A 22,111-nucleotide genomic window follows, 5' to 3' on the forward strand; every position below is an offset into this window, starting at 1 on the left:
GTGCCACACTCAATTCATTTTAATTTGCAGTTTTGTTTAATTTGTATAACTAAATTGTTATCTTTTAGAATATCTATTGAAATAAAAATGGGCATTTTCCAAAAGGATTTTTGGGTAAGCTTTGAGATACAATGAATAGTACAATGATTTCCTAGTCTTTCCCAAAGGGAAAACTATTTAGGATTGTGGATTTGAATACTAAGTTAAATATTGTGTTTTACTTCTTCCCTTGTAGTTGTGAAAGTTGTGTGGACTTACTGTTTGTTAGAGGAGCTGGAAACTGTCCTGAGTGTGGCACTCCCCTGAGAAAGAGCAATTTCAGAGTACAGCTCTTTGAAGACCCTACTGTTGACAAGGAGGTTGAGATTCGGAAAAAAGTATTAAAGATGTAAGTATTATTATCTGGATGGGTCAGCCACCAAAATAAGACAACAGTTATTTCAATAATTGATACCCTTAATTGCTGATGTAAGTGTGGACAGATTGAGAAGTGAATAGCCATAACTTCATCTGTGTATTTGTTTCACAAAAATTGATTAAAAGTTTTTAGAGAGCTGATTAATATTTTATATTATTTTATATATAATTTTGATAAAGAAGATTGCATTGTTAGTTTGATGGCTTTAAATTTGTCTTCATTTGCTATTCATTCTTCAATGAATCTATTAAATGCCCTCTATTTGCAAACAGTGTTACTTGTTTTAGGATAAATAAGCATGATAAATATGAGCCCTGCCCTCATAAGGTTTACAGTATAGTAACATGGGATAGCAAAGAGATAGAAAATAAAATGGGGAAACAAAACAAAAATGTAGTAATTTCTACAGAGATAACATTTAAGTTGCGGTTTGAAGCCTATTAGAGAAACTCATGTTAGTTTTCATTTCTTTTAGTATGTATGTGTATATTTTACTTTTCGTTAGTAGTTTCATGGTTCACTTTGTTTTGTTTTTTTGCTTTTTTTGGTTGCCGGTCCTGGTGCTTGAACTCAGGCACTGTATGCTATCCTTGAGCCTCTTTGTGCTCAAGGCTAGCACTCTACCACGAGTGACAGCACCACTTCTGGCTTTTTTGAGTTGTTTATTGGAGATAAGAGTCTTATGGTAACTTTTCTGCCCTAGCTGGTTTTGAACTGCGATCCTCAGATCTCAGTCTCTTGAGTAGCTAGGATTACAGGCGTGAGCCCCCAGTGCCTGGCTAGTGGCTCAGTTTTTGTCTTTTTATTATAAGGTCCTTTACTATTGTGAAATTAGAGGAATACATTTTTGTCTGTGTGTTTTTGTGGCAGAGATTGAACTCAAGGCCTCCATCCTACTAAGCATTGTTTAAGTTCTTACTTTTGGTAGTATAAATTTCAATCCAGATCACTATGTTATAGTAATTTTTCTAGATACCTAACCAATAATACTTTATCAGTGCTTCTGCCTGCTTTTATTCTATAAGATAGTCTCTCAGATTCTGATTTTTCATTATCAATCTCTTGTAGGTTTCTAATTTTTCATAGATACAATACTCAGGATTTTTGTGATCTAGCATTTTTAGGCTGTGATCTGTCATGAAAAGTGAAATCTTCTTCAGTTAGTTTTTGGTTTTCTGCAACTAAAGGAATCTCTAAGAAGCAAATAATTTTCAGTGATACACTTGTTTACCAATCTCACAAGCTCTTAATTTTCTTATTTCTCTTTAAGTCTTACAAACATTGTATGTGTGTATGTGTGCATGTGCATGCGTGTGTGTGTATGTGCATGTGTGTGTGTGTGTGTGCGTGCATGTGTGCGTGTGTGTGCGCGCGTGCGTGCTGGTTCTGGGGCTTGAACTTGGCCTGGGAACTTTGCCTGAGTTTTTGTGCTCTCGGCTAGAGCTCTACCAGTTGAATAACAGCTTCATTTATGGCTTTGTAGTTGTTAATTTAAGATAAAAGTCTCACTGATTTCTCTGTCCCACCTGGCTGTGAACCACTGTCATCAGATTTCATCTTCCTGAATATTGGATTACAGTGCATGAGCCACAGGCACAGACACAAGCATTTTTAAAAATTATTTTAAATTGTGTTAGTCTCTTCCGATTCAATTTCTCTTCTTTAATAGTAAGAGTTTTAAGAGCAGCATTCTTAGGGCTGGGAACATGGCTCTGTGGCCGAGGACTTGTCTGTTATTGCTGAGTTCAATCCCAGCACTGTGAAAACAAATCAGTACCGACACAGTCTCTTCTACCTCCACACACCAAAATTTAGCATTTTTGTTTAGATTGTAAATGGAGTCAAGAAAACTATAGTCTATACAATAAGCAGTCCTTTTCTATATATCATGTATGAATTCGGTAAGGATAAGCAAACCAGTATTAAGTGCAGTATGTAATGTTGATATTTTTCTTTTCTTTAAGATACAATAAAAGAGAAGAAGACTTTCCTAATCTAAGAGAATATAATGATTTCCTAGAAGAAGTGGAAGAAATTGGTATGTTTTTAATTTGATGTGTTAGCTTGTGAGACCATGTTCTTTTATCTTTTTGAGCTTAGGAAAGTATCTTAATAAAAATCTAACAGGTTTTGTTGCCTTAGCTGATGTATATTGAATTACTTTCTTTAGTTTGAATCACGCTTGTCCAAGTGAAGGCATACTTAAATAAAGAATATTCTTATTTATTTGTTTATTTATATTTTTTGTGCTGGTACTGGGTTATGAAGAGTACTTTTTTCTTTTCTGTTTTTTTTTTTTTTTTTTGGTTGGTTGTGGGACTTGAACTCAGGGCCTGTGTGTTATCCCTGATCTCTTTGTGCTCAAGGCTAGCACTCTACCACTTTGAACCACAGTGCCACTTCCAGTTTTTTGGTGGTTAATTGGAGATAAGAGTCTCATGGATTTCCCTGTCTAGGCTGGCTTTGAACATTAATCCTAAGATCTCAGCCTCCTAAGTAGCTAGATATGAGCCACCAGCGCCTGGCAAGAATATTCTGAAGTAATATTTTGTCTTGGGAAAAACATTAGTAGAGTTAACACTTTTTAGCTAGAAAGGTAGGCTGTATCTGTATGTGTCATATGTATGTTGGTAATAGTTAAAGTGAAAGATAACGTTTTTGTAGGTTTTCCAACAACTTTATCTGTAGTAACTAAAGACATGTTTATTATCATTTATGCTTCTGTAACTACGATAGGTTAGAAATACTTTGAAGTAGTTGACTTGGCTTTCTGGAATCAAGATGAACCCCTCCCCTCTCCCCTTCCCTTCCCTTCCTTCTCCCTGCCCCCCACCCCACCCCATTTCTTCTTTGATATCTTGGGCTGTCTTTATTTTGTGCTGGTCCTGGGGCTTGAACTCAGGGCCTGGGCAGTCACCCTCAGCTTTTTTGCTCAAGGCTAGTGTTCTACCACTTGAGCCACAGCTCCTTCTGGCTTTATTTTGGTAGCTAATTGAAGATAAGAGTCTCATAGACTTTCCTGCCTGTGCTGGCTTTGAACCACAATCCTTAGATAGCCTTCTCAATAGCTAGGATTATAGATTATAGATACAAGCTACTGAGTACCTACTTTGGGCTGTCTTTTTAAAAGCTATTTGCTTTTTTGCTTTGTTCTATCTTTTTAATAGCTATTTGCTTTTTTTTTTGGAGACAAGATCTTTCTGATCTAGAATTGGAGATTTTCCTGCCTCAGCCTCCTGAGTGCTAGGATTACAGATCTGTACTACCTTGATGGTAGCTGTTTCTGTTTTCTTAAATCAAATTTCAGAGATGTTAAAAGGTTTGGAAGTTATTATACATTGACTTAAAGATTCAATGTTTATTAAGTTTTTTTTTTTTTTTTTTTGTGGGTCCTAGGACTTGAACTCTGGGCCTGGGTGCTGTCCCTCAGGTCTTCAGCTCAAGGTGAGTGCTCTGCCACTTGAGCCACAGCACCACTTCTGGTTTTCTGGTGGTTTATTGGAGATAAGAGGTTCATGAATTTTCCTGCCCAGGCTGACTCTGAACCACAATCCTCATATCTCAGCCTTGTGAGTAGCTAGGATTACAAGTGTGATCCACTAGCGCCCAGCTAGGTTTTTTTTTTTTTTTTTTAACTTGCCATAATGACTTACCTTGAAGTGAAGGTTTGGAAATTTCACAAATGTAGACTATGGTATTAGGTGAAACTTTGAGGATCAAACTGTCTTTTAAAAAAATTCTCTCAAACTTGTAGCCAACTTTATTATTAAAATATTATAGTAAAATTGATTATTCCCTAGATGGCTCTTCTTTATGGTAAATTTTTAGAAAATTCAAATTCTTGGGAATGAGCATTCCAATTAAAAAAAATTCCTTTTTGAGAAAGTGCAGAAAATTTTTTTTTTTTGTCTGTCATGGGACTTGGACTCTGGGCCTGGGCATTGTTCCTTAGCTCTTCTCCTCCAGCTCTCTACGACTTGAGCCCCAGTGCTACTTCCCATTTTCTGGTGGTTAATTGGAGATAAGAGTTTTATGGAGGGCTGGGAAGGTGGCTCAGTGGTAGAGTGCTTGCCTTGCATGCCTGAGGCCCTGGGTTCAATTCCTCAGCACCACATAAGAAAAAAGCCGGAAGTGGCCCTGTGGCTCCAGTGATAGAGTGCTAGCCTTGAGCCGAAGAGCTGAAGGACAGTGCCCAGGCCCAGAGTTCAGGCCCACGACCGTCCCCCCCAACCCCCCCCCAAAAAAAAAAAAAAGAATCGCATGGACTTTTCCTGCCTGGGGGGCTGGCTGGCTTTGAACCTTGACCCTCAGATTCAGCCTCTTGGGTAGCTAGGATTATAGGCATGAGCCAACAGCGCCCAGCTAGAAAATCTTTTTGTTTCAGTTTTTATCAAAACATTTCCAAAATGTTTAAGGTATAGCAGAAGCATGTAAAGAACCCATTGCAACAATGAGACCTGTACAAGTCCTACGTCGAAAATGAACTTTACAACTTTGGTGGGGGTGGGGGGGAGGAGGGTTGGGTGACAGGGTTGGGGGAGGATGGGATGGGAAGGGGAAACAAAGGAGGAGGCTACAATGCTTGATAAGAAATGTACTCATTATCTTGCCCATGTAATTGTAATCCCTCTGTTCAGTATTTTCACAATTAAAAAACAAATTAAAAAAAAAGAACATACATTAAGATTCACCCATTCCCCCATCTTTTAGTGCTGTGAAGCTGTTTCCTTTTTCATTTTATTGTATTCATTGCATTTTTGTACTGATTATAGCAACTAGGAGTGGCTATGGATTTTAGTTGAACAGCTGATAGAACTGTGAATCTCTAGCCAAAGTAGAACAGTTTGTGTATGGATTGAGAAGTTAACCTACAAAAGAAATGTGTAGGATCTGGGGAAGTATGCACTTATAGAAACTTATCTATACATAGATGCAAGCAGTTAGCAATCAGAAAGATTTTACTTATACTCAAAAGACAGTGTGATTTACCAAAAATCAAGTGAGGCAATAAAAGGAAAAGATATTATAGTTATAGATGTTGTAGGGCACATTGAGTACATGTTTATAATTCCAATCAGAAAGTCAGGATAACTAAGAGAAGTTGATGGATTAAGTCTGTGGGGACACAGTTTTAAGGGAGGAACTACAAAGTGATCTTGAGCCTGAGCTAAGGTTCTGATTGAGTCAGGATTTCATAAAATCGTAAAAATTATGAAATTTCTATTATTTTGCTCTGAAATCAATCAGTGTCAAGGTATGGACAACTTGGGGTCCGTAGGTAAAATCAGGTTCATGTCCAGGAGTAGAACATCTTTTTAATAGGCAAGAACAAGCCTGGATATTGGGCTATATACTATGTAGTATTTTCCTTACCAAATTTGGAGCTATGGCTCAGGTCAGTTCATTTGAAGCAATTACACATTTCATGAAGGACTATCTTAAAGTGTGTAGAAACTCTTTGAATCACCATTTAAATTGTCCCATTGGAGTAACTGTCATCCTCCAGTTCTTCCATAGAATTTACTGACTCATGGGCAAGGCATAATGAATGCCTGGTAATTGCTCCCCCTGATGTATCTCTATACTTTTCTCACCAGTTTGATTATTCTCTTAAGTTGTTTGTGTTGATAAGCAAACCAAATATACTTGTTATTGCACTTAGGTAATTTAGGTAATTCATATGGTTGGGGAAAATTACAAATCTATAGGATATGGTTTTCAAGTTCTTGGTTCACTTAAAAAAAGGATAATGAATACTGTGGATAATAATTATGGTTTATTTAATAAAGAAGCTGAACTTCATTAAAACTGGACGTTGGCTGTATGTTATTAAGTTAGACTGACTATACTCTTAGAATATATATTTTAAGTTAAAAATAAAGAGGGTGGATTGAATGCCAGCGGCTCATGCCTATAATCCTAGCTACTCAGGAGTCTGAGATCTGAGGATTGAGGTTTGAAGCCAGCCTAGGCAGGAAAGACTCTTGTCTTCAATTTATCACAGAACAAGCCAGAAGTGGTGCTGTAGCTCAAGTGGTAAAGCGCTAGCCTTGAGCAAAAAAGCTCAGGCAGTGTGCCCAGGCCAAATTAAAAAAAAAAAAAGAGTGTGTGTGTGTGTGTGTGTGTGTGTGTGTGTGTAATATATATATGGGATGGATGGGGAAAAGAGAAGAAAAAGGTAAAGGGGGGGCGCTACAGAGACAGAGAGAGAAAAAAAGAGTTTGTGTATGTATGTGTTTCTCACCTTTAAAAGGAAAACACAGCAGGGTGCTGGTGATTCACACCTATATTCCTGGCTACTCAGGAGACTGAGATCTAAGCATCATGGTTCAGAGCCAGCCTGGGAAGGAAAGTTTGTGACACTTTGTCACCAGTTGAACACCAAAAAAAGCCATAAGTAGAGTTGTGGCTCAAGTGGTAGATCACTAGTCTTGAGCAAAAACCAAAAAAGCTCAAGGACAGTACTCAGGCTTTGAGTTTAATCCCCAGAACAGGCACACACATAAAAAGAAAACAGTCAGATACTGGTGCCTTGTGTAAGCCTTAGGAGGCTGAGATATGGCGGATCATTGTTCAAAGTCATTGCAGATAGAAATGTTTGAGAGACTCCATATTCAAAACAACCAGCAAAAAGTCAGCCTGGAAGTATGGCTCTAGTAGAGTGACAGCCAAGCAGGTAAGCAGAGCAAGTGCAAGACCCTGAGTTCAAAACCTGGTACTGGCAAGTGGAGGGAGAAAAGTGGGAGGGGAAGACAGGAAGAGAGGAGAAAGGAAGGAGGATGGGAGGGAAAAGGAAGGAAGAAGGGGAAGAGAGGACTGAGAGGGAGGACAGAGAGAAGTTTTGATTGTGCTAGGAGATGAATAGGTATTCATGTAAACAGAATCTGAGGAATGACTGGAAATGAAACTTTGCAAAACAAGTTGAATCTGGGGTAAAGAGGGCTTAGAACCATGGGCAACAATAGACAGTAGTAGGATTCACCAAACTAAAAAGCTGCTACAAAGCAAAGGAATCATCAGAGGCAGGCTACAACAGAGATAAAATATTTGTAATCCACACTTGTTTTTGTTGTTGTATTGGTCCTGAGGCTTGAATTTAGGGTTTGGGCACTGTCAGCTGTTTTTCTCAAGGCTAGTGCTCTTCCACTTGAACCTTCCTCCGCTTCTGGCTTTTTGGTGTTTAATTGGAAATAAGAGTTCCTGCCTAGGCTGGCTTTGAACCAAGATCTTCAGATATCAGCCTCCTGAGTAGCTAGGATTACAGGTGTGAACCACCAGCACCTGGCTTGATAAATGTTTCTTTTTTTGTTATTTTGTTTTATTATCTACAAATGTATAGGAAACTGCAGCAACTCAGTATCAAGAAAATGAATAACCTGATTAAAAAGTGGCCTAAGGGGCTGGGAAGGTGGCTCAGTGGCACAGTGCTTGCCTCACATGACATGCATGAGGCCTAGGGTTGGATTTCTCAGCACCACATAAATAGAAAAAGCCAGAAGTGGCACTGTGGCTCAAGTGGTAGAGTGCTAGCCTGGAGCTGAAGAGCTGAGGGACAGTGCCCAGGCCCAGAGTTCAAGCCCCATAACTGGCAAAAAAAAAAAAGTATCTAAGGACTTAAATAGGTATTTTGCAAAAGAAGACAGTGGGATAGCTGATAGGTTTATTTTATTTTTATTTTTTAATTTTTTGTTGGTTATGCGGATTGAACTCTGGGCCTAGATGCTGTCCCTGAACTCCATTTGCTCAAGGCTAGTGTTCTATGGCTTGAGCCACTGAGATACTTCCGGCTTTTTCTGTGATTAATTGGAGATAACAGTTTCATGGACTTTCCTGCCGGGCTGACTTCAAACTGTGATCCTCAGATCTCAGCCTCCTGAGTAGCTAGGATTATAGGTGCCATCAGCTGACAGGTTTATAAAATAATGCTTAACATCACAAATCATCAGGGAAATGCAAGTTAAAACCATAATGAGATATCATACCAGTTAAGTGGTCTCACTACAAAAAAAATATGTGATCTCTGTGATGGATATATGTTAGTCAGCTTGACATGATTCTATTTGTGTGTTACCTATCTACCTATCTATCTAGATCTATATATCAAAACATTACATTGCACCTTATATCCACTTTTTGGTAGATACTAAAGAAGCTTGGCCTTAAATTTGTAAATGAAATGGTAGTATTGAGAATATTTAAGTCTAGAATGAGTTGACTGGAGTTCTGGTATTTGAACTTCTGTCAGTTTGGAGATGAATGATTTTCTTATATGAATTTTACTAGGAATTCTTGAAGCATCACAAATACAAAATAAAAAATTACAATTTTGGGAAGTGGAATAAAATTTGCAATAGAGGGGTTATATATGAAGATGAGCTTTATTATGGCATTGACAATAGACTCTTTTCTGTGGTTATGACAATGTATACATAAAAATTCTTATTCATTTTGGCCCCAAGGATTATGTTCTTAGTTCCATAATAACAGCTTATTCTTTTGATGCAAAAAATACTTATCTGAAAAGGGTGAGAAAGCCCTAAGGGCTTTAGTTATAAATTCTGATGTCAAAAGACTTTAAAATTGTACTTAAGTAGCATCAAATCTTTTAGAAAATATAATGGTTTTTTTGTTTTCTTTTAGTACTTGATTAAAGGCAGGCAAGCATCTCAGCTACACTAGTAAGCAGATAAAGGGTCAAATGTTTGTTATAGAAAATTAGCTTTTATTCCTTTTTCTTCTAGGCTATTATTCCAGCCTGATTCATTGTGGCATGAATAAGACTTGTTTCATCTAAAAAGTTTTCAGGATAGTAATTCAGTTCTGTGGTTCTTTTCTTACCATTTTTTTTGAAAATGTGTTTCACTGTTCCTAAGCCTTAGGCTTTGATATAAACTTGGCATATCTCCATAGATATTTGAGTGTTGGATCAATGCTAACTAAAGCAGATGACTCTGCCCTTCTGCTATCATTGTGTGTGTGTGTGTGTGTGTGTGTGTGTGTGTGTGTGTGTGTGTGTGTGTGTGTGTGTGTGTGTGTGTGTGTGTGTGTGTGTGTGTGTGTGTGTGTATGTGTGTGTGTTGCCAGGGTGGTGGAGGAAAGAAAGAACTTATGCTTGGGACTGTGCTGCCGCCGCTGACCCCGCCACCCCCACCACCTTCTTCTTCTCCCTCTCCTTTCCTTCCCCCCCTCCCCCCTCCTCCTCCCTTTCCTCCTCCTCCTCTCACTTTTCAATAGGGCTATTTTCTATTATAGGTTAGCTTGACAGCCTTAAAAAATGTAAAGATAACGTTAGTGGATGAATGCATATGAAGCATCATTCACTATTTACAAAGGATGAAAATAGTATCATATGTGACTATGAAGATGAATCTTTCCTTTTTTATGATGTATGCATGAAATTTTATTTATACTCATTGCTTGTTGGCCTTGAATATAACACTCATCATATAATCAACATAAATAAAAGGAATAGCTATTTCTGAAAATTATTTAAAGGCAAGCTATTTCTATTTCTGAATTGCATATAATTCATATAATTCTTTATATTTAAAAGTATATTATTTTGTGCAAATGTCTGTGTCTGAATTCTTTTATCTAAGATAGCTAACTGCCCCCCACCCCACAAAAAAAAACAACTGCCCAGTTTTCTTTTTTAGGGAAGAGATTTGCCTTCTAAGTTAAAAAAAATGAAATAAACATTGGGGGGCTTTTTTTTCTGGAATTCATCATATATTTAAAGAAATAATTAAACATAAATCTCACTAGGATTAAAGTTTACTTTTTTTTGTCAATTGTGGGGATTGAATTTTGGGCCTGAGCTCTGTCCCTCAGCTCTTCAGCTCAAGGCTAGTGCTCTACCACTTGAGCTACAGCACTACTTCCAGTTTTCTGGTGGTTTATTGGAGATAAGAGTTTCACGGACTTTCCTGCCCGAGCTGGCTTTGAACTGCGATCCTCAGATCTCAGCCTCCTGAGTAGCTAGAATTAACAGGCGTGAGCCACCAGCACCTGGCAAATTTTTTTTTCTATTAATGAAAAGTTAAATCAGTAGTAAGCAGGAGCATTCTTATAGGTCAAACAAGATATACACATTAAAAAAAATTATACAGGGTAGAAAGTGAACCAGAGCTGGGGCTGGGAAGGTGGCTCAGTGGTAGAGTGCTTGCCTTGCATGCCTGAGGCCCTGGGTTCGATTCCTCAGCACCACATAAGCAAAAAGAAAAAAGCCAGAAGTGGCGCTGTGGCTCAAGTGGTAGAGCGCTATCCTTGAGCTGAAGAGCTGAGGGACAGCACCCAGGCCCAGAGTTCAGGCCCCACGACTGGACCCCCCCCCAAAAAAAAAAAAAAAAAAAGTGAACCAGAGCTAACAAACTGATAATAGCTAATGTTGGCCTTCTAGGATGGAGAGATTGTTGCAGCCAAGTAAGAAAGGAAGAGCTGGTGATTAGGCTCAGCATAGAAGAATGGGTCAGGTTTAGCTTTTAACAATTGTTGCAGGTTGAGGTTGGTATTAAGGTAGTCCCCATGGATGGAGAGAAAAATCTGGTTAGAGATACAGAGTTGTAGAGCCTGCACAGACCCAGAGGAATGCTGAACTGGTCTAGCAATGCCCCTCAGCATTTAGAGAAACAACATAGCTAGTACTATAGATAAATGTTGTCAGTCTTTGGAATTTGCATATATTAAAATCATGGTCCTAACATTTACTAGTTGTATATGCTGGAAAATTATTTAGATATATTGAAGCTTTATCTGTAAAGTGTGAATGATAGGCCTATTTTATAATGTTAGGATGATTCAATGAGGTAATTAGATGTAGTGCCTGTGTGCTATAGAGTCCATTCTTCAAGCAAAAAATGGAGAAGTCCTTCAAACAAATAAGTGAGAAGAAAGGTGATCCTGATAAATGTTGGGGTGATGGAGATGGGTGGCTCATGGCCTAGTAAATGAAGAGACAAGTTGTGAATGATTGACAAAGGTAGAATCACTGTCTTAGTTAATGGAGGGTGCTGTTTGCAGCCTTCTTTAACCATGTCCGAACTGGAGTATGATTAATACAGAATGCCTAACATTGCATCCTATTAAACTAAGTTAGATTTCCTGCTTACCACTTAACTATTTTCTTTTTACTTTGTGTTTAAAAAGCAAAAACATACCCAGTTGAAGGTGACTTATACCAATAATCATAGCTACTGAGGAAGCTGAGGGTAGGGATTGCAGCTGAAGGATCCTCAGGCAGAAAAGTCTGAGAAATTCTATCTCTAAAATAACCAGCAATGGGCTGGGAAGATGGCTCAGTGGTAGAGCGCTTGCCTTGCATGCATGAAGCCCTGGGTTTGATTCCTCAGCACCACATAAGCAAAAAGAAAAAAGCTGGAAGTGACACTGTGGCTCAAGTGGTAGAGTGCTAACCTTAAGCTGAAGAGCTGAGGGACAGCGCCCAGGCCCAGAGTTCAGGCCCCTGACCGGACCCAAAAAATAAAATAACCAGCAAAATGCTGGGCTGGAGACATAGATCAAATGGGAGAGTGCCAGCTAAGCAAGCAAGAGTCCCAGAGTTTAAAAGTTGTTATTGATCAAAAAATGCTGGAGATATAGTTAATAGACATTGTTTCTCTCCTGTTTTTTTCCCCCCTCAAATCCATTTGAGTTTTTAACTTGTATTTAATAGAATTGAGTAATAATATCTACATACCTAAGTATGCCTGGATTTTTAACAATGATTATAATAAATTTATATCCTAGTATAAGTTGACCTTTAAAGAGATAAAAATAATTTTTTTTTTTTTGGATCTGGTCATGGGGGCTGAACTCTGGGCCTGGGCACTGTCCCTCAGCTCTTCAGCTCAAGGCTAGCACTCTACCACTTGAGCCACAGTGCCACTTCCAGCTTTTTTCTTTTTGCTTATGTGGTGCTGAGGAATCGAACCCAGGGCCTTAGGCATGCAAGGCAAGTGCTCTACCACTGAACCACCTGCCCAGCCCCAAAATAAAATTCTTTTATCTCCCCTTTTTTCCTTCTTCCTTCCTATCCTCATCCCCCTTTGCTATGTTAAGCCTAGGTTGGCCTTGGACTCAAGATCTTTCTGCTTCAGCTTCCTGAATGCTGGAATTATAGGTGTTCATCTTCATACCTGTCTTAAAGATTGGTCTTTTGATGGTCATACTTAACAAAACAGATAACTGTGTTGATCCTCTAGTATGACTTTCCAACTCCTGTAGGTGTTGGAATATATAATCCAAAAGTATAGGAACTGTTTAAGGTGGCTGTTAATTTGAAGAAGGAATGAGATATGAAGAATCTATAGGAACACAAAGGGTAAAGCATTCATCTTGTTGGTAGTACAAGAAGTTGGAGGCAATGACCATTAATCAGAGAATGGTAGAAGGGCTGATGATGGACAGAGATTATGGGGGAAGGTGAAGGAAGTCTGAATTGAATTATATAAGAGTCTTGATATGGATTCTATTATAAAATGAGGTAGTGAAGACTTTTTCAGGTTTTTAAAAATTATCATCTTGAAGTAGTTGTACAAAGAAGTTTCCATTCTATAAAACAGTATATGAATACAAGGTGTCTGGCAACATTGTCACTCATTGCTCTTAACCCATCCCTTCTCTCACTTTTTTTAAAAATTGAGATTAGGTGATTACATAAATTTCACATATTTCACAGTATTGTGGAATAGTGATACTTAGTTAAATTCACAAACACGTTTTAACCTTGACAAGGCACTTTGTCATTATCAAGGTCTAGACAGTTTGTGAGTTCTATGAGCTTTGACAATACAAATTATTTTTTCCACATCGGGTGATACTTACATTTCTTTCCTTTTGCTTAATGTAGGCTGTTCCCTCTTTCCCTCTTACTCCTCCCTTCCCATCTCTGTCTTTGGGTTGCTTAGTTCTTTTTCTTCTATGTCCAGTGCAGCTGATGGTCCCCTTTGTTGTATGCTGTTCCATTTCCCACTTATTCTGTGTCCTCCTCCTGTTGAAGACAGTATTTTACTGTGAGCTTATAGATGCCAAAGCAGATTTGTATGTTTTGACTTGGAGTATTATAAGAATCTTGTAATTTTTATATATAAATACAATTCAGCTACAACTACAACGAGAATTTTACTGAAAATGTATTAGTATCTGAACAGGTATGTGTCAGTGTCCTATCTGAAGAAATTGTGTCAGTGTTATGTAGTTTTGGTAACACTTTATCCTTTTTCCAGCTTAAATCTCAACTGTTTCTTATTCATGCTCTTTTAGATTAGATTACATGGGAAGTAATTCAAGCTTGAATGTAGTCATGTTGGAGACAATTGGAATGTGAATAAAACATGTTAACTGTTTGATACAAGTTATACAAGTATATTATTTTTAAAATTCTTTGGATTACTATTTCTGGATTACAAACTTTTCAGTTTTGATCTGACTGATGTATGAGCTCTTAGACTTTTTTTTTTAACTTAAAAACATTCAGCAATCTATATGTTTCAAAACAGTGGGGACTAGAAAAATCAGATATAATGTGATTATGGCAAGTAGATAGCTAGGTTTTCTGGACTGATCTTGACATTTAGATACTAAGTGAAATTGTCTGACAGTGTGTCCTTATAGTTGGCTCAGGAAAAAATACAGTTACCATAATGAGATTTAGTGTCTAAAATAGAGAATAGAAAGGATGTAAATAGAGCTAGAAAGAGTGATGGGATGGGAAAGGGAAACAAGGAGGAGGCTACAATGCTTGATAAGAAATGTACTTATTACCTTACCCATGTAGTTGTAACCCCTCTGTACAGTATTTTCACAATAAAAAAAAAAAAAAAGAGTGAGGGCTGGGGGAATGGCTCAGGTGGGTAGAGTGCTTGCCTAGGAAACTCAAGGCCCTGAGTCTAAATTCTAGTATTGCAAAAAAAGGGGAGGAATACAATGAGTATGATGTCACTATGGGCTGAGTGTTGGTGGCCCACATTTGTAATCTGGCTTCTAAAGAAGCTGAGATCTGAGAATCATGGTTCAGAGCCAGCCTGGGCAAGAAAGTCCATGAAACTCTTAACTCCAATTAACTACCAACAAGCTGAAAGTGGAGCTGTGGCTCATTGGTAGAGTGCTAGCTTGAGAAAAAAAGCTCAGGGATAGCACCCAGACCAGAGTTCAAGTCCCAAAACTGGTGTGCACACACACACACACACACACACACACACACAAACACACACACACACACACACACACACAAGTGCACGCACACAAAATAGTATTTGTAATATTTGATTTTTATTATCTACTCACGATTTCTGTTAAAACTATTTCATGACATTATTTCCTTTCTGCAGTTTTCAACTTGACCAACAATGTGGATTTGGAAAACACAAAAAAGAAAATGGAGATATACCAAAAGGAAAACAAAGATGTCATTCAGAAAAATAAGTTAAAACTGGTTGGTTATTAAATATTTTCTCCTTTGCATTATATAAGTTAAAACTGGTTGGTTGTTAAGTATTTTCTCCTTTGCATTATGATAATTGCTTCTACATGATCCTTTAAAAAGCTCTCTTTCCTTAAAACCAGCTGTATTAACAAAGTTTTTAGCTGAAATTTAGGCCAGAGATACTAATAGGTATTGTATAGGCATGCAGGTGAGGATTGAATACATTATTATAACAAAAACAACTTTGACAGAATTATATTAGACTGTGCTGTCCTTAAGGTAGTTGTATGTTACAGCTAATTTTTGTTGTTGTTATTGTGCTGGTCCTGAGGCTTGAACTCCAAGCCTGTGTGCTTTCCTGAGCTTTTTTGCTCAAAGCTAGGTGTGCCTGCCTTTGTTACTGTTGGTTTTGTCTGTATAATTTTTTGTTAAGTTTGCATTTGACTAGTAGTAGGTCCCATGGCTGACAAAAAACAAAACAAAATAAAAATCAGCTCTGAATTTTTTTAAAAAAATAACTTGGGTCTCTAATTTTGGGGGAAACGTAGAGGAAACTATTTTTTTTTTTTTTTATGGGTCATGGGGCTTGAACTCTGCCTAAGCACTGTCCCTCAGCTCTTCAGCTCAAGACTAGCACTCTACCATTTGAGCTACAGTGCCACTTCCGTTTTTCTGGTGGTTTATTGGAGATAAGAGTCTCATGGACTTTCCTGCCCGGGCTGGCTTTGAACCGTGATCCTCAGATCTCAGCCTCCTGAGTAACTAGGATTATAGGCGTGAACCACCGGCGCCCAGCAGGAAACTACTTTTGAGGTTCCTTATCAGAATGTTATAATCATCACTAAACAGATACCAGGATATTTGGATCATATACCTTGCATTTTCATTTTGTGTTTGGAAGAAGTTTCTTTAGTCATATCTTGCCTGTCAGTCATAAAGCTCTCAAGGAATTAGCACTCCTATTCATACGTAACCTTACTTTCTTAAAAAAGATATGTCATTCCTGAGAATATTAGTATGCAATAAGAATTAGTCTCTTTGCCTACTAGCCTTCTCTCGGTACTTTGAAAGATGCTTCAAAATGGTATGCCTTTGCAAATTACTGCATTAGCCCTATTTAATACAATAATAGTGGGTTTTTCTTTTCAACTGAGTGTTCTTTCCATCCATAGTTGTAAGCCAGGGAATCATATTGAGAATTGTGATGAAAGTAATTTAATTCTAGACTAGTGGTATTATTTTAAAGTAGGAATTTATAATGCTTGAGAATGATAGAATGATAGGTGATTGAATAAAGCGATACTTTATTTCATACATGCTACATTTATTGATCTTTCTGTGCAGAGTATTGTACTTGTTAGTGATTCTATATGCTTGTTGACAAAGCATATAGCCTTAAGGCCACATATTTTAAGATGTTGGTTTAATTATAACATTGCTTAGAGTGAGCCCTGAAGCAGTCTATAAAGCAAAAGCTACCTTACATGTTGATTTTTTAAAAAATAACCTAAGATAGGGCTGGGAAGGTGGCTCAGTGGTAGAGCGCTTGCCTTGCAAGCCTGAGGCCCTGGGTTCGATTCCTCAGCACCATATAAGCAAAAAGAAAAAAAGCTGGAAGTGGCGCTGTGGCTCAAGTGGTAGAGCACTAGCCTTGAGCTGAAGAGCTGAGGGACAGCGGCCAGGCCCAGAGTTCAGGCCCCACAACCGGAAAAAAAAAAAACAAAACAAAACCTAAGATAGCCACTTGCCTTTTATTATCTCTATGAAATCTTATTGTTCCAGAAATATTAATGATGTGTAAAAGATGGAAAAAAAGGTGATCTCTTGCTTGATTTAGTATATAAAATGAATTGACAGAGAATATTAGTATGGAGTTGTCTACTGAGAAAGGCTTACTTGTTTCATGGAGTTGACATCTGACTTCGGTATGAGTGTGGAAAAACCAAACAAAAATACTTAAATCTTAAAAAAGAGTATCAGTTAAGATTAGGTTAGTTTTTATTTTATGTTTTTGGTTTTCATGCATAGCAGAGATTGCTGTGTAAAAATCCCAGCAATTTAGAGAAAAAAATCATTTTAGTACATACTTTTTGTATATCTGGTAAGCATATAGTACATGAAGATGAAGAGCAGCTACGTCCGGGTAATTTCACAGTGTGTTGTGAGGACATGGAAAGACTGATGTGCCTTTTAATGAGAGTATAGAAGTATAATCAATTTATTCTGAAAGAATGAAAAAGTGTTCCAAGAAAGAGGATGTATGAGTAGAATGGAGTCTTTTTTTGTGCTGGTAACTGAGGCTTGAACTCCCTAGGTTTTTTTTTTTTTCCACTTAAGGCTAGTACTCTACCCTTTGAGCTATAGTCCTATTTCCAGCTTCTTGGTAATTAATTGGAGATAAGAGACTTTCCTGCCTAGGCTTGTTTCAAACCACGGTCTTCAGACCTTAGCCATGAGCCACTGATGCCTGGTCAGAATAGTCTCGAAGAATTAGTAGAAGTTATTTAATTTAAGAATTTGGGAATGGGTTAGAAAGGCAGCATGGAGATATTTCAGGTGAAATGAATGGAGGAAAGGACACAAAGATATTCATGGAGAGTTCTGAGAGTTGTAATTCTATATTGTGAAAGCTTGTATGTATGAGAGAGAGAAAGAGAAAGGGAGAGAGAGAAATAGACACAGAGAGTTTTTATTGGAGAAGTAGAAAGGGCCTAGGTCACTGTGAAAAGCTCTGTTTCTGGTTTTTGGTGGTAAATTGGAGAGAAGACTTTCTTGGCTAGGCTGGCTTTGAACTGTGATCCTCAGACCCAGCCTCCCTGTTTGAAGTCTTTAACTCAGTCTTTATATATTATTTTACAGGGCTTCTGTAAAAAGCTCAAACTAGGTGACTTATATCAGCAGGAATTTTATCTTCTCAGCATTACATAACTTAGAAGTCTGAATTCAAGATTTCAGCAGGGCCATGCTCTCTCTAAAGGCTCTAGAGGAGGACCCTTCTTTGCTGCTTTTAGCTTCTGTGGTAGCTAGCAATGTTTTCAGATGCATCCCTCTAATCTCTGCCTCTGTCTTGACTTGGTGTCTGTTTAAAGTATAGACTTACTTTAACTTGATTACATCAATAAGGTCCTATTTCCCAAATAAGATCACATTTGTTAGGCGTTTAACATATTTTAGGGGACAGAATCCCACTTAAAACACTAAATAAACCTGTTTTGGATTGGATGTGTATTCTCTAGAAAAGTTTATCACCTATTAATTTTGTCTTTACTATGTACCTGACTATACCTTGTTAACATTTGCAATACTTAATTGCAAGTACATGCACACACACAAACTACATATGTATATAACTTTTAGATTTATTCCTACCAATTCTTCTAGACAATTGGGAGTCTTAGTTCCAATAGTGACTTTGGTAATAGTGGTGGAAAGTTTTGCAAAATATTGGGAGATGGTTATAAAACTCTAGCAGCTGAATTAAAAAAGGGAATGGAGAGAGGGAGTAGTCAAAGATGACTGAGTTCATGCTGCTTTACTTCTACTGGTTTACTCCTCCTGGTAAAGTAAGAAATACAGGAGAGCAGATGCTTAGTTTTGCATATTTTACTACAGTATATGAGTGCAGTTGGGAACTTAGTTTATTGAGGCGTGTGAAATGAAAGAATCCTCTAATGAATTAATTTAACTGTACTAATTATAATTTTAAGTATTGTTAGCATGACTTGAATGGTAGATTGCTTGCTTTGTAAGCATGAAGCTCTGGGTTCAGTTTTGTTATAAATATAACAAATATATAAATAATTCATGTATTCAAAACTCTACTTGTTAAGTGCAGTTATTATAGTTCTGCTTCTGAACTTTGTGTACTTTGTTTAGATATTTGTTTAGGTGTACGTATCATTCCTTTTAATACTAACATGCTTACATGAAATAAAATAACTTGCTTCCTTCTATGCAAAAGTGCTATATTATTAAAAAAAGTGATTAGGGTGTTTTATTATACTTCCAGTAAGTAGAGTTTGGTATGGATTTCTGCTGATTGCTAAATTTATTCCATGCCATATATAAATTTTTGTTGTAGACTCGGGAACAAGAAGAATTGGAAGAAGCTTTAGAGGTAGAACGACAGGAAAATGAACAAAGAAGACTGTTCATACAGAAAGAGGAACAACTGCAGCAGATTCTCAAAAGGAAGAATAAACAGGCCTTTTTAGATGAACTGGTACGTATTCATGCTAATTATGATGAAGAAATGTTTTCCTTCCTATCATGCTAGTCAATGGCCTTTAAATAGCATTCCCAAACTGTTAATGCTCTTGTTTACTATTAGTTATTTATTGATACTAAAATGTCTTTTTGAATAAGAAGCCATATCCTCCACAACTAAGTGAGCAAATAATAACCTTTTATGTTTACCATTCTGTGGGTCAGGAATCCAAGTGGTCTGTGGGCTATTTGGACAGGTTACAGAGTAGTATTTCCACTATATTTCTTAGTAACAGCCCACTCAGTTTTAGTCTGAAGGGATATATATCCTACCACTTGGCAGGAATATTATGGTCATTTTTAATCAATATAGTATGCACTTGGAAAAGAAATAATGTTTCCCAGAATCTGGCATAATTTAATTCATGTACCCAATCTGTACTTCAGAGCTTAGTGATTGAAATTATGAAAATGACTTTAATTGTAATTTTTCTTATTCATAAATGTACTGATTTATAGCTTGCTAGCTGCTGTGAAGGATTTGAAGTGATTTTTTTTTCTAAGATATGGTTGTTTTGTAGACATGGCACTATTTATAGACTTCAAAGAAAGTTCTTGTGTATTCTCTCTCCCTCCTTCCCTCCTACTCTCTCTTCTGTCTCCCCCCTGTCCCTTTCCCTTCCTCTTTTTCACTCTCTTCTTTCTCTTCTTTCTCTTCCCTCTTCTTTCTTTTCGCTTCCTCCCTCCCTTCCTCTCTTTCTCATCGCCTCTTCCTCCCTTCTCCTTCCTTTCTTTTCCCATCTCTTCCTCCTCCTCTTTTCCCCTCTCCCTCCTTCCCTTTCTCTGTTTCTCTTTCCATCCCTCTCTCCTTTCTTTTTGTTACTTTATTTTCATATGAGAAAGACAAATCACTGATCTAGCCAGGATACTTTTAATAGATTGTCTATGTTTATAAGTTTACTGACTAAAATGTATTGTTTTCAGAGTATTTTTCTCTTGATTAATTTTCTAATAACTACCTCATTTTTCAGTTATTGGTTCTGTGATGAAGTTTATAGTGACTTTGTACCCAGTGTTAGAACTGTATTTTATATTTTGTATGAAAAATGTTTTAGTTTAGTGTTTTCTAGCAACTAGTTCCTTAGTTTTGTTAGATAATAGCAATAATAATAACTAAATACTACTATTAGTGAAGTTTTCATAGATTTATACCATATTATTTGATACAACCCCATGTGATTGATATTGAAGACATCACAGACTAGAAAACTTTTTGTCCAAGAGTCTTTGTGTCCTGCCTTTTCATTTCTGTACATATAAATTCATTTCCGACAGACATTTCTTTAGTTTTAGTTCTTAGTTCCTTTGTCTTAATTGGTACTCTGTTATTCTACGATGGGGTAAATGTGTATGTAATTTTCTCATTTGCTTTGCCCCCAAAGCATTTAAGCCAGTTAATCAGGAATAACAAATGGAGGTTACTTAAATGAGAGAGGTGAGAAAGTAAAGGAAAAACAAGGAAAAGGTGATTACTGAGGCTTACACATAGCATGTTTATCATAAACCCTGTCTACTTTCTATGAGTGGAGGGTGATTCATTTCTAACAATGAGGCAAGTGTATAAAAATAGAATAATAATAGTGAATAGTTGGTGGACTTGGCTTTAGCAGTTGAATTAATGCATATTGTATTCTATATATTTGAATAGGTTTGGTGTTTGGTGAGAAATTAAAGTTATTAAAGGATGGATTGCTAACTATTGATGATACAATTTTTATATCCTCAGTTCTACAAACAAAAAATACTTATTGGGCATAATGCTTCTCTGTATGGCTAACTGAATTAATCCTAAATACACATATTAGGTGAAAGTATACTATTTTTGTTTCATCAAATATCAGTTGTTTTTTTTTAAGGTTAGCTACTTTGCATGGCAATTATTCTGGCATAATTTTTAGTCCTAAAAAGTACTAAGCTTTGCTGCTTCACTGAGCTGCTATTGGCATGAAGCGCCTTCTAATTCAGTGAGGCATGAAGCAAGAGGTGAAACTGCCAGCATCCTACACTGTGTATAATCTGGAGTTAATATTGGTTTTTGTGAGTCTCCCTCCCCCCACTTCCTGTTTTCTTCACCTGCAAGTCATTACCGCACATACTTTCCTCACTATTTAGATCATGTAACATGGTGGTTATATAAAGTCTTAGTAATTTACTGTACTCATTAGTACAATTAATTACAACAGATTGGTTTAGAATACCACTGCAGTTTGCCTTTCTGGTTTTCATTTTAAAATTTATTTTAAAAATTTAGTTATATTCATTTTTCATTTTTAGTAATTTTGTTATATATTTTAACATTTTTAGTTCTTATTAACTAATTGACTCATTAAATTTCTTTTATCTTCTTGAACTATTATTTACTCAGAGAAATAGTATGTTTCTTTTTCTATATATGTTCACTTGTTAGATTATTACAAAAAATAGGACAATAACATTGGCATTTGTAAATATGCCTAGATGCTTAAATCCTTGGATTATTCCCTGGAACTAATTTATACAAGTACTACTTGTTGCGTCCTGTTTTTGAGATTGGTCCTTGTGTCAAAAGTCACTCTGAAACCTTTTAAAAAGCATTGACATTAGATTATACTGTATGTGACAGGATTTTAATGTTATGGTCTTAATGTTTATGGCTTAGCATTTGCCATAACATTGGCTTAAAAATCCATTTATTTAATTCTTACTGTAAATTCAGTTTTTTTTAACAGTTTGGAAAAAGATTTTTAATCAGGTCCTGTCTTATTAAATCTTTTTATATTCCTGTTTGAAAATTCTCTTCAGTTTATGTCTTAAATTTTGTATGAGTTAATATTGTTGTCAAACGCAGTAGCTGATTTTTATTAGAAATATTGTTTGCCAGATGGCTTGCTTAAAGTCAGTTAAAATAATCTTTTAAAAGGGTCATTATAAAGCTTTTAATGAGTATTACAGGCAGTCTTATTAAAATTTCTTTAAATATTAAACAGTGTGCCTTTAGGCAATTATTATAGGGTATAGAACCTTTC

At 36.8% G+C, this 22,111-nt stretch overlaps 1 protein-coding gene across 1 annotated transcript in view; it reads left to right on the forward strand.

Moving 5' to 3' along the window:
• Mnat1 (MNAT1 component of CDK activating kinase) overlaps positions 1–22,111 on the forward strand; it is a 130,484-nt gene that overhangs the window by 37,159 nt on the left and 71,214 nt on the right. The window contains exons 2-5 of the mRNA XM_042682578.1: positions 236–388; positions 2,383–2,456; positions 14,746–14,849; positions 18,922–19,062. Coding sequence (XP_042538512.1) covers positions 236–388; positions 2,383–2,456; positions 14,746–14,849; positions 18,922–19,062 — 472 coding nt within the window. The remainder of the gene's footprint in view (positions 1–235; positions 389–2,382; positions 2,457–14,745; positions 14,850–18,921; positions 19,063–22,111) is intronic.

The sequence above is a fragment of the Dipodomys spectabilis genome, unplaced genomic scaffold, assembly GCF_019054845.1.
Source record: "Dipodomys spectabilis isolate Male_0828 unplaced genomic scaffold, ASM1905484v1 ptg000073l, whole genome shotgun sequence".
Classification (NCBI taxonomy): Eukaryota; Metazoa; Chordata; class Mammalia; order Rodentia; family Heteromyidae; genus Dipodomys; species Dipodomys spectabilis.